The sequence below is a fragment of the Corapipo altera genome, unplaced genomic scaffold (assembly GCF_003945725.1).
Source record: "Corapipo altera isolate COAL_440 unplaced genomic scaffold, ASM394572v1 174, whole genome shotgun sequence".
Classification (NCBI taxonomy): domain Eukaryota; kingdom Metazoa; phylum Chordata; class Aves; order Passeriformes; family Pipridae; genus Corapipo; species Corapipo altera.
Window position 1 is genome coordinate 593,296 of NW_020885022.1, and position 13,069 is coordinate 606,364.

General features: G+C 51.3%; 1 protein-coding gene across 2 annotated transcripts in view; it reads left to right on the top strand.

Annotated features, from left to right (window-relative positions):
- Window positions 1-4,915: 4,915 nt before the first annotated feature.
- Window positions 4,916-13,069, top strand: part of NSF (N-ethylmaleimide sensitive factor, vesicle fusing ATPase) — a 71,453-nt gene continuing 63,299 nt past the window's right edge. For both annotated transcript variants that reach the window (XM_027667883.1, XM_027667882.1), the window contains exon 1: window positions 4,916-4,992. In XM_027667883.1, coding sequence (XP_027523684.1) covers window positions 4,981-4,992 — 12 coding nt within the window. In that variant the 5' untranslated portion in view covers window positions 4,916-4,980. The remainder of the gene's footprint in view (window positions 4,993-13,069) is intronic.

Here is a 13,069-nt window from a genome sequence, read left to right on the forward strand (position 1 = left end):
AAAACTGTCAGTCACCCCCAAGAACACTGCCAGGCACCCCCCAAAACACTGGTACCCCCCAAAACCTCAGCAGCCCCCAAAACCCTGACACCTCCCAAAACACTGGCACCCCCAAAAACACTGGCACCACTCCAGACTTTTATCACTCCCCCCGACCCTGTCACCCTCCCCCTAGGCCATGTCTTTCCCCCAAACCGCTGTCACTCCTCTGGACTTTGTCACTTCCCAGAACCCCATTACTCCCCCAAAACCCTGTCACTCCCTTAGATTTTGTCACCCCGCCAGACCCTGTCATCCCCTTGGATTTTGTCACTCCCCAGACCCTGCCACCCCCAAGACCCTGTCACCCCTCTGGACCCCGTCACTGCCCCAGGCCATGTCACTCCCTCAGATTCTGTCACTCCTCCAGACCCTGTCACCCCTCTGGATTTTGTCACCCCACCCAGGACCCTAGATCCCCAGATCTTGTCACCCCTCCAGACCCTGCCCCTCCTCTGACCCTGTCACACCTCTGGATTTTGTCACCCCCCAGACCCAGACCCCATCACTCCCCTGACCCTGTCACCCCCCCAGCCCCTGTCACCCCTAGCCCCTGTCATCCCTATACCCTGTCATCCCCAGCCCCCCTCTGGAGGTTTTTTTTGGGGTCCCTCCTTGGAGGCACCAGCTCAAGCTGTGATTTTATTATTTAGTTTTCACACCATGATAAAATTATTTTAAGGATCTGGATGTCTGGGACTCTGCTCTGGGAAACCTGGGGTGGAGCTGGTGAGAAAACCTGGTTGACCTTGAGTCTGGGGGGTGTAGCTGTGAAGGGGCTTTGGTCCCAGCTCAGGTGGTGCAGGATTGACTTCCAGAATGCTCCTGGATGGTGGGACAGGGATGTTTCCTTAACAGCCCTGCCCAGGTCCAGGCTGTCTCCAGGTCTCTTCAGTCCTGCACATCTCCCATGGGAGCAAGAGGAACTCTCCATCACTCATCACCAGTGACAGAGCCATCCTCATGTGCCTGCAGTGGGAAGCTGCTGGCAGAGGGAGCCAGGACAAGCAGAGGGGTCACTGCATCACGACTTGTTTCTTCTCCTCATGGCTGCTGGTTTAGATGCTCTGCCAAGTGCATGAACATCTCTGTTCTCACTGAAAAGGACTGAGGAAAACCCAAAAGCCCTGAAGCCAAACCCTACTTGTTTTCACTTCTCAAGCTATTTTGGTTTGCACCCCTCAAACTGTTTTTATGGATTCTGAGGACAGCACTTTTGCTGCCACCCCTGCCTGGACTGCTGAAGGCAGTACGTGCCCATAGGGCCAGATGTTATTTTATGAATTGTGGTCTTGTGTGCTGTGATCCATCTCTCATATCCTCAGTGTGTGCTGCCAGCCCATGTGGTTGTGGGGAGAGCAGTGGAGTGAGCCTGAGGGTCCAGGTCTGCCCAGCCCCTTCCTAAACCCACCCAGGGACTCCAGACACAGATGTGTCTGCTGGAAGCAGGGGATTCACTCCAGGAGATGGGGTGTCAGTAGGGAATGTCTTGGTTCCATGGTGTGTGCCAGACCACAGTTCTATCCCTCGCTCCCTGCCCTGGGGAAGGGCTGGCTCTGGGGCAGGGATTTGGGGCTGTGGGACAGGGCTGTGGGGCAGGGATTTGGGGCTGTGGGACAGGGCTGTGGGGCAGGGATTTGGGGCTGGGCTTTGGGGCTGGCTCAGGAGCAGGGACGGTTGATCTGGAGTCCCCTTCATCCCAGGTCTGCAGAGGAGCCAGTGTGACCTTTGTGCTTGGTTTGGGGAGCTTTACTTTGATTTTCTCCCCCTTTTGAAATGGTGAAACGTGGGGAAGCACAGCCATTGCCTCACTGTCCCCCTCAGCTATTTCCCTTCAAATTGCTATGCTGCATTTCCTGCATTTCTTACTGCATGAGACTCCTTCAAGGCCACACAGCTGAGAACAGAGCCTCTGCCAGGGATGACCTCCTGGCTGGACACTTTTCCAGCTGCAGAGCAAAATGTGGTGTCAGCACACAGAGAAAACAATCCTTGCATTGCTTGGCTCAGCCCACAGCAGATTTAGGCACTGACCCCACTTCTTTATCCCCGAGGCCTGTGCTCTGCACTGAGGTACATCCATGGCCTGAGGCACCTGTCCCGCTGTGTTAAAGTGCCCCCAGTGCCAGTTCTCCATGGACTTGGCATTCCCCTCCGGATCACAGCTGACTCTGGTACCTGTTCTAGGCAGCAAACCAGCAGTTACAGTCAGTATTAATATTTTATCCTGCTGTCAGCCCCCACAGGAAGCTGCTGGGAGAGGCTGCTAAGGCACTAAAGCTCCCTTGGGGCTTGGCTTTGCTGACAGCCCTGAGCTTTGGAGTGGGAGCCTTTGCCACCTCCTCCCTCCAAATGCAACCACAGAGCACTGCTGGGGTTTCAGTCTCTGGCTCAACATCACCCAGGGGGACAAGCTCCCTGACCCATTTCCACCTCTCAGCACCAGTGTCTCCAGGAGGATCTGCTGCTCTGGAGTGAAGCACTATTCCAGCTGAATCCCAGGAGCAGGTCCCACATGGATCCACATCCCAAAGTTTGGCTGGATACCCACAGTCTGTGCTCAGACAGGACTGCCAGGAAAGCAGGTAAGCCATTGGATGTGCCGTTGGAAGAGGCCACAGCACCTCATTTACAGCAGCTGCCGCACGGCCTCTTTGGAGCAGGAACAGAATTAAAGCCAGATTAAGAATTAAATTAAAACAGAATTAAATTAGAACAATAAAAATTATTAAAAGGTAACATTATTAAATCATTAAAGTTCTATAACTATATTATATGTAATTATATAAAGATATATGTAATATAATTTTATATAATTATAAAAATATAAAATATGTAATAAATATTATATATTACATGATAAAATATCATGGCTGGGCTTTGCGAACGAAGATTTGGGAAAGGTCTCTACCCACATTTGTTACAAGCATGCTGGTGGCTAAAAAGGCCAATATGAGACAGGCATGTCCAGTTGCAAAAGGCACAGCAGAAAGACTCCTTAGATGGTAAATTCTGCAGGACACGATTCTTTCTGCGCTGTCTTTTCTCCTCAAGGGTGATCCTGCTGCGTTCTCAAAGGCATCAGCAGCGTTATAGATGGTGTGTCTCCAGACCTCCTGACTGGAGGCCAGAGTAGACCAGTTATGTTGATCAATATGGCCAAGGCTGAGATGTTGTTTCAGGGAGTCCTTGTATCTCCTCTTTGGGGCTCCTCTCTTGTGGCAGCCGGTGGCAAGTTCACCATAAAGCAAGATCTTAGGGAGGGGGTGGTTGGTCCTTCATCCTGGAGACGTGCCCTGCCCAGCACAGCTGTGTTCTCAGCAACATGGCCTCAATACCTGTGACTGCTGCTTGTTCTAGAACAGATGTATTGGTCACATAATCTGACCAGTGGATGTTTAAGATTGTACGGAGGCAGCGTTGATGGAAGCGTTCTAGGAGACGCAGGTGGTGATGGTAGATGACCCATGATTCAGATCCGTATAAGAGAGTAGTCAGCACTATAGCTCTGTAAACACTGATCTTGGTGCTTTTCTTCAAGTGTTTATTTTGCCAAACTCTTTATGAAGCTTTCCAAAGGCACTATATGCCTTTGCTAACCTGTTGTCTATCTCTCCGTCGATCTTACCATCCGAGGAGATGAGGCTCCCTGGGTAATTAAACTGCTGGACTGATTTGAGCTCTGATTGGCCAATGGTGATATGGGGATGATGGAAGACTTCCTGAGGTGCAGTTTGATGGAGAACTTCTGTCTTCTTTAAGCTGACTTCCAGCCCAAAGAGCTCAGCAGCGTCTGCAAAGCAGGATGTTAAACGCTGCAGAGCTGCTTCTGTGTGAGCGACAAGGGCGGCGTCATCAGCATAAAGCAGCTCCCAGACAAGATGGTTTAAGGTCTTAGTGTGGGCCTTCAGTCACCTTAGGTTGAAAAGGTTTCCATCAGTACAGTATCAGATGTAGATCCCGTCCTGATCCTCGAGATCTGCTGTGGCCCTTTGGAGCATCCTGCTGAAAAAGATTGTGAATAGGGTTGGTGCGAGAACGCAGCCTTATTTCACACCATTAGTTATTAGAAAGGACTCAGAAAGTGCATTGCCATAACTGACTTGGCAGTGCTGATCCTCATGGAGTGAGATGATCATTTTGAGGAACATGGAGGAACAACCTAATATTATATATTATATATTATATATTATATATTAAAATGTATTAATGCTATTAATATAGTAAATCACACTATTTAAATATTATAAATAATAATGATTATTAAAAATAAGTAAAATTAAATTAAAACAAAATTAAAGAATGTAAAGAATTAAAGCAGGGGCTGCCTGGCAGCCCGGCCCCGCTCACCCTCACACCGCGGGGCTCGGCCCATCCCGTCACCGCGCTGCCCGCAGAACGGGTCCGGGACACGGATCGGGACAGGGATCAGGACCAACCTGGCCCCTCCAGATTGCCATCCGTTCGGGCACACTCGTGTCCCATCCCGATCCCATCCCGTGCCCCATCCCGGTCCCATCATTATCCCATTCAGTGTCCAATCCCGCTCCCATCCCATGTCCCATCCCGTGCCCTATACCAGCCCCATCCCACGCCCCCATCCTGGTCCCATCCCCATCCCATCCCGCTCCCACGCGGAACTCCCGGGAGCCCAAGGCCCCGCCCACTCTCCGCGGCCCCGCCCACCCTGCCCCACCGACCAATCCCCTCAGCGCTCCCGCTGACTCATGCTGGCAGCACGCCCCGCCCCGCGCCGCCAGCCCGATGGGAAGGCACTGCTGTCAGTCACTGTGAGCGACGGGCCAAGCAGCCAATGGAAGACAGTCAGCCGCACAGAGGGCGCGGCCTCTCCCCCGTGGCCCCGCCCCTCCGCCCCGCGCGCCTGCGCTGCACCGCCCCCTGGCGGCCGCGGGGAGGGCTCTCGGTCGGCGCTGCGGCAACATGGCGGGGCGGGTGAGTGTGAGGGGCACGGACCGGCCCCGTGCCCCGCGCCCCTGCCGCGCTCCTCCTCCCCCTGCGGCTCCGGGGGCTTATCGCAGCCCCGCTGCCGCGTGGCCGCTCGGCCCCGCCGGGTCCCCTGGGGGTGCTGTGCGGCTGTGGCGACCCTTCCCCTCGGCGGTGTGGGGGGCTCTGAGGGTCCTCTGAGGGTGTGGGGACCCCCTTGGCCGTATGGGGGGCTCGGGGTGATGTGACCCCTGTCGCTGTGTTTTCCCGTGAGGCTGAGGTGGGGGGCCCTTTGGTGATGTGGCGTGTGGGCCAGGGCTGTGGGTTCCCTCAGCGGTCACCCCTCTCCCCCGGGCAGGGTTTGGGGTCCCCCGGGGCTGCTGCGAGTTCGGGGTGGCCCCTTGCGGATGTGAGGTGTGGGCACTGGACCGGGGGGATCCCTCAGGAGCACTGTGGGACCAGGGTGACCCCTGTCCCTTGTGCATGAGGCAGGATTTAGGGTTCCCTAAGGGTGCCGTGCGGTTGCAGTGGCCCTGTGGGATGCAGGGCAGGATTCTGGGGTGTTCTGGGGTGCTGTGAGTTTCTGGTAACCCCTGGGTGCTGTGGGGTGAGTAGGGCTTCCTCGGGGCACCCTGAGATTGGGGTGACCCCTTTCCTAAGGGGGTGTGGGGCAGGATCATGGGGTCCCCCGAGAGTGCAGTGAAGCCCTTGTGGTGTCTGGGTGCTGCTCTCAGGATTTAGGGTGCCCTGGGGTGCTCTGGGGCTGGGGCCTCTAGGAATGCTGTGAGGGGGCTGCGTGACCCCTTGGTGCTCTGGGATGTTAGGCAGGGTTGTGGAATTCCCTGAGGAGCCTTTGTGAGGATGGGGTGTGTGGATGGATTCTGGGGTGCCCCGAGGGTGCTGTGGGATATGGGGAGATTTGCTCCTCTGCCCTGTGGGGACCAGGCAGGCACAGTTCTATGATGTGGGTCCACATTGTGTTGGGTGAAAACACCTCAAGGGTTGTGCAGTAGTTTTGTTCTATATTTATTTAAAAACTAAAAAAATCTCTTATTGGTCACAGATCACATCAGCAAGTGGCCAGAGGGGCCTTAAAATGTGAAGGCCCAGCCTTGTCTGTGAAATCCCTTCCTGTGGTGCCCTGTCCATCCCCTCTGTTGCAGGTGTCCAGGTGCTGCAGGATGTGTTTGGATTGCTCTGCCCTTTGCCAGGAGCTCAGTCATGCTTTGCTGGATATCAGCTTGGGAAAGTCATATTTTTCATTGGTGCCTGCCTCCAGCTGGAATCTTGTCTCTTGGCCAAATAATTCAGTGATAGAAATCTTGGAGAATCGTTTTTCCAAGTGTTTTTGTGCCATGTTTGGGTGATGGATGGAGGGCAGCTGGTGCAGGGCTGTGGTGCAGAGCAGGGATGAGAAGTGTGGCCCAGGGACGTGCTGTGCATCACAGGTGCTCCAGAGCCACCCCTGAAATGTGCTGAGTAATTGGGAAAAAAACCTATGTTTTGTGGTCTGTCTCTTGTTAAGAGCTTCTCTTCTGTCCCTGCTCCACATTCCTGGTCTCACTTTTTCCCTTGCACCTTTTTCTTTGTCTCATCCTTTGCACCAGCCCAGGGAAATGTGTGTGCCCTGAGTGCTTTTTTTAGCTTTGTGTGGCCCCAGTGGGCGCCCAGAGCTCTGGTCAGTGGTCAGATCATTTAAGGCACACTGCACACAGTTCTGAGAGTCCCTGAAGCCCAAAGCTGCCTGGCTGCAGTGGTGCTGCCTTGCCCTGCTCCCCTGAGCCCTCCCAGCCGTGCTGTGTCACCAGAGAACACTCTCTGGGTGGGTTCAGGAGTCTCCATGTTCTGAGTGCTGGCACTGGTGACTGGGGGTGTGGGGAGGAAGGAGAAGGATCAGCCTCAACTTTTCCTGCTGCTATGAGCTTTGGTGCTACTAAAAACCTGAGAAAATGTGCCTTTATTTGGCCAGCTTGGAAGACTGGTGGAGGAAAGAGGGATTTATGCAGATTTAAGGGAAAGATTGGTGTTCACTTGCCTCCTAATGTGGCAGTTTGATGGGTGATGCTCTGCTTGTGTTACCAGGAAGCTTCTTGCTATTCAGTGTTTTCTTGATTTACCTACAGATGCAGTTGTTGCAGAACTATCAGGTTATTTAACACCGGGAAGAGAGTTCTTAACCTGAATTTTCCATCTCATTCTCTGAGCTGGATCTGATCCTTTGGAACGTTAAAGCTGTTGGTGGGAGCTACCAGAGGAGTTGCCTGCTCCCTCCAGCTGGCCCCTGGGAAGGGTGAGGAGTCAGGGAGAGCAGGCAGCAGCATCCCTTCGATGTGCCCCTGGAGCTGTGTGTAAATAAGGAACAGGTGGTGGGAGGGTGGGGGTGTGTGAGATCTCTGTGCACAGCAGGTGAGGCTGATGCTGGAACACTGATGCTCTTCTGTTATCAGCATTTCTAACAGGTGCTTGAACCTGTTCAGGAGCTTCAGTGACTCCTCCTGCCCTGCAAATCTGTCTTGCAAATGTGATTTAGAGCTTAATCCCTTTTGCTGGACTGGGGTGTTCGATTTGTGCACGTACACTTTCACAGGGAGAAATGAATGGCTCTCCTCATGTACCAGAGAGACAAAATATTTAAACTTGCAGTAACATTTGGAATAATTTAGGGGAGTGATAAGCCAAATGTGATTAATTGTGGTGCTGTTTCAGGTGTGTTGCTCTGCTCCCCTAATTGCACTGGGTTTCTCCATGGCAAGGAAGAGACGGTGATTAGCAGTGATTGAAGTTTACAGGAAAAACAGTTTATGATGATTAGAAATAATGGCTGTTTCTGTAATAATTTATTCTGGATCTCTCTGCATGGGAATCATTAGGCACACAGGCAGAGCAGGGAGGCTTGCCAGGGCATCAGCCAGAGTCTGCTGCAGGAGAGGGAACGTTGGGAAGCTGCTGTGTCTCTGGTTGATTACTGATCCCTTGTACCAACTGGACCCCTGGAAGTTCACTGGTACTGTCTGTAACTAACTGATTTGAACCTCGTTAGAAATTAGTTCCCAGAGGGACGGGAAAAGGCCGGATGACTTCTGTGCCTGGTTCCAGCCAGTGTCAGGCTGTGGATCCAGCAGGAGGCTGGTGTGGGACAGGGATCCCTGTGGTGCAGGTCCCTCTGGCAGATGGGGCAGGGCTGCTGCTCCCCGGGGCAGCTGTGAGTGCTGAGCACTCCTGTGCAGTGTGCATCCCCCACCAGAGACACTGCCGTGGTTTCCTTTAAGGAATGTCAGATCTGTGATAGCTGAACTTGTGTAACAGTTCATGAGGACTAGAAATAGTGGCTGGTTTATAGGGTATCATCAGTTTAACACTTCCAATTTCCTTTCTCTGCTCTTGTGGCTCGTTTGGAGCGGTGTTGCCTTTAGCCCAGTGGTGGCACACACTGCCCTATTTTCTTCTCATATTCCCATTGCACTGGGTTGGAAATGGTTTTGCTTTCCCTACTGGACGGTGCCTCACCCTGCAGAGCAGGGCTGTAGCTCCTCTGGAGAGCCTGAGAGTGAGCAGAAGGGGTTCCTGAGATCTGTTGGTATCAACTATTAGAGTGTAGCAGGAGTGGGAAGGCAGTGAAGGACAGACCATGTCCCTCAGTATTCCAGGCTGCTGAAGGCATTGCTGGGCTAACCCTGCTCTCCTGTGCTCCTGCAGTCATCACAGAATCATGGAATGGTTTGGGTTGGAAGGACCTTAAAGCCCATCCATTCCATGGGCAGGGACACCTCCCACCAGCCCAGGTTGCTCCAAGCCCGTCCAACCTGGCCTTGGACACTCCCAGGGATCCAGGGGCAGCCACAGCTTCTCTGGGCAACCTGTGCCAGGGCCTCCCCACCCTCACAGCCAGGAATTCCTTCCTAACTTCTAATATATAAAATATACCTGAACCAGCACTACACAATAAATAACATTTGGCTTATCGTTTGCTTAAATTATTTAGAAGTGTTTAAAACCCAAACGGTACAGTTTTAGCTTGGTAGAGACTTTGAAATGATGAGGGTTGGGGTTTATGTTTATGGGTTAAAGCTGTAATGTCTGGTTTCTGATAACATATGGAAGCAGCCCTCAGAGCTGCAGGCGTCGTCAGGCAACTGGAGAAACGTTTGTGAATCCACTTGGTTCCTTCTCGCAGCCTGTACTGAGCCTGCCAGCATCACTTAGCTTTTTTTAGTGTTTCCTAATGTGTAATATGAAGAAATAGATTTGTAGCAATGTCTTAGGGAAATGGGAGATAACTCAATCTCAGTCTCTGTTTCTGAGATCACTTCTGCAACCTCGTACCTGTCTTGTGAAATCATCTCAAATGGACTTGTGATCTTCTTGCAGGGCTCCTGCCTTTGGAAAGCCCTTGCTGAATTAGAATAGAATCACATAGATTATTAGAATTTAAAAAATGTAAAATTATTTAGAATAAAATGCTGATAACTGTGACCATGTGAATGTTTGTGGGAACAGGATGACCCTGTCATCTCTGATTAATTTGTTGCCTGTCTTGGTCTTGCAGAAGCAGCGTGTCCACAGCTTGTGCTTAAAAAGCCAGTGCAGTAGGGAGATGTCTGTTTTGCCTCCCCATCCCCAGTTTTGGGGGTGCTGGTACCTCTTTACTTATGAGGACAGGCCAGAATAATTAAATTTAGTTCAGATTTTTTCTTAGTAGAGAAAAAAATCTGTAAGAAATCAGAGAATCCTTTTGAGGATCATTTCAAGTGGGAATTTCCTAAGTATTACTTTTTTACCTTTATTTTCCCCCATAGCACTGCAAGGTCTTGTCTCTTCCTCTCCTGTTCTGTGTCCTGTGCCTCAGAGCACAAAGGTCATTCAGGACAAGACCCTGTGGCTCAGGAGAAGCCCTGACTATGAATTTGGGGGAACCTCTGCCATAAAATCAGATCTGTTTGAGTCTACAGAAAACCAGTCCCTGGAAAGTAGTGACTGTTTTATATATTCTGCTTTACTGCAATACCCACCAGGCAGGACATAGTTCCAGTGCAATGAAATCATCAGTGATTCCTTTGTTTACATGAAAACTAAAATGTAGGTCCTCTGGTCACGCTGGGATCTTTTTTGATCCAGGAGGTGGTGGCTGTGTCCAGGTGTGAGAGGGGATGAGCTTTAGGGAGAGCTGGAGCAGTGACAGCCCTGAGCAGGGACAGAGACCTTGGTTTTGGCAGTATGAGGTTCTGCGTGATGCTCTCAGGAGGCATCAGGGCAGAGACCAGAATTTAGTGACAAAGTTCCCATATTGACCATTTTCAGGAGGTTTTTTTTGATCTCCAGGAGTTGGAGAAGGTCTGTGAACAGAAGCATTCAAACAAGGAATACAGTTGCTAAAATTGGTGGAGAAGCTTCTGATGCAGTGCCCTGTAACTGTGTTTGAGCCAACTGCTCCTGGTCCTGCTCGTAAAACCGAGGCTGGATCTGATTCCTCAGGCACTGCTGCCCCACTGCTGTGCTCCTTCCCATGCTGGCAGAGCCTCCCTCCAGGGAGGGCAAAGGTTTGCAGCACAAAGAGATTTACCACGTCTCTCTGGTCTCCTGGGGTACCATAAAGCAATGACCTTCTATTAAAAGATCTGGAGTAATTGCTGCCCTGGAGTTGTCATGTGCTTTGTCTGTAGAAAACACAGAAATATTTACAAGCTTTTGCGTCTTGAACACAAATTGCTCATGACTGGGTATGTTTGGTTCATCAGTCAGTCCTGGGGAGTTCAGTGCCAGGTGTCAGTGCTGGGGTGAGCTGTAAATACTCAGGGACAGCAGCAGCCTGGGTGTTCACAAGGCACATTCCAAGTTTACAGGGATATTTTTATATATTTATATATTTTTATGTTGCTGTTGGGTAACTTTGCTAAATAAATGAGAAGAAATTTGCATCCATGAGGTGTCCTGACCTGCTTCCCAGGCTGACACAGTGGCTGCTGGGGGTTCAGTCCCTTGGCATTTTTTAAGAGCTTTACATGAAACACAAGTAGCAATTCCCTGTGATTAAATTGTTGGTCATCCTGGCTCGCTTAAGGAACACGAGGCAACATCCACTCCACAAATGGATGGGTTAATTACAAATGCACCTCTCTTGGGTCATTATTGCTTAAAGGGAAGGTGGGGCTGCTGTTCAGGCTGAGCTGTGGGGGAGCAGCCCCCTGGTTCTGTGGCACAGCAGCTCAGGTACAGGTGTGTTTCCTGAGATCACTGGCTGACCATGTTGGAAAGAGCTGGGCTGGAGAAGGACATCCTGGGGCAGAGCAACCCGTGTGTTTGATTAGGGATGCTCTGCCACAACAGTAGCTTGTAGAAACCCTCCTTTACACTGTTGTTTCTCTGTTAATCAGGCAAACTCTTGGAACCCTTTGGCTTGGAGCTGTAAATTTTCTTTCTGATAACGTTGTCAAATAAAGGACAGCAGAGCCCAGTTCCCAAAGGTGTGAGCACCTTCCTCACTGCACCAGGTAAATAGTGCTGCAGTGACAGAGCTGCCCTTGCACATCTGAGTTCATGTGAGCTTTGCAAACAAAGGGAAGCAGCAGCTGCCTCCTGAAAACCAATATCCTTTGGTGGCTGCCCTGATAAAGTGGGTGTCAAGTGCCAGGACAGAAGCAATTTCCAGATTGCTGCCCAGGCCCAGGGGGGAGCTGCTCTCACACAGAGAAACTGGGAAGGTGTGGGGTGTATGTGGTGGATAAAGAGCGGCCATGAGGAGTCAGTCTGGTGTCTCCTGCTGCCCCCCCTGCCCTGCTGTGCTGGGGCACAGCTCTGTTCCCAGGGGAGGATGTTCCCGGTGCCACAGGCACAGACAGCGCAGGAAGAACGTTCCCGGTTTCGTTCCCAGCCCTGGGTGATGCAGGAGGGGGTGATGGGAGCTCTCTCCTGTTTTCAGCTGTTTGGGTTTGTGTTGCTGGCAGATCACGGGGAGATGATTCACGGCGTGGGCGGGTCCCGGTGGGCGTGGGCAGGGGGGATGGATCTCATCTCTCCTCCTCCTCTGGACCCTATTGAGGCTTCCTTGGAGTCGGCTCGGTCAGAGGTCCCTGGCTTTGACAAAATGTAAATAATTCTGAGATTTTTAGCGTTCCTCTTTATCAGGAGGAGAAAATTGGTATTTGTGAGCTTGTTAGTGAGAGAACGAAGCTCCTTCCTGAAGAGAATAAAAGCTTTCAGCAAAGCAAATAGAGGTCAGATGGAGCTGGTGGAACAGCCAGGCCTGAGCAGGGAGTTGGGCTCCTCGTTCCAGGGACAGCAGCTTATCCTGCCAGCACAGCAATTGCAGGTCTGGAAAGGCCTGTCTGGCCAGGCCTGCTCTTCCAAACAGTTCTTTGTAGGTGTTTGAACTCTTCTTGTGGCTGGGGAAGCTTTAGTCAATATTTTTTTAAGATGTCCAGAAAAACCTTCTCTAAACCTTCTGCAAGTTAGTAAGCTTCCTTAGTTAAGTTTTTTAAGTTTGGGTGGTTTTTTTTTTCTACATTTTAGAACCACAGCATTTAGGACAGCTCCTGTTGCTGAGTCTGGTCTCTGACAGAGGCAATACCTTGTTATTCCTTTCTTAAATACTGCTGAGTTGTTCTTTAGGGGAATTTTGGTTTTGTCTTTACTGTTTCCCACTGTGGGCTGTCACAGAGCAGCTTCCTTCCGTTCTTACTTGCCCTCCAGGAGCTGTCCAGGTGTTACTGTTGCTTTACACCCATTTTTCGTGTCCTTTAATACAGAGCTGTTACTCAGCCCTGTGGTGTATATGTGCATGTAGAGAGCACAGTCCTCAGGCTCCCTGTGCAAGGAGCTTGGTTTGTGTCCTCCCATTGCTGCCCCAGCTCTGCAGCTCATCTCTGGTGCTGCTGGTTGTCCCCTGTGTGCAGCCCAGAGGTGTTGTGGTCATCTGGGATCCTGTCATCCCTCGGATCTTTAGGCACACTCTGTGTCACTCTGTGTGTGTCTGCTTTCCATCAGGATCATAGTCCTGGGTAATGTGTGGGGTCTGTGAATCATCATCTCAGTCCCTGTTTATCTTCAAAGCTCCTTTAACATCATAATTCTTCCTTTCAGCACTCAAACT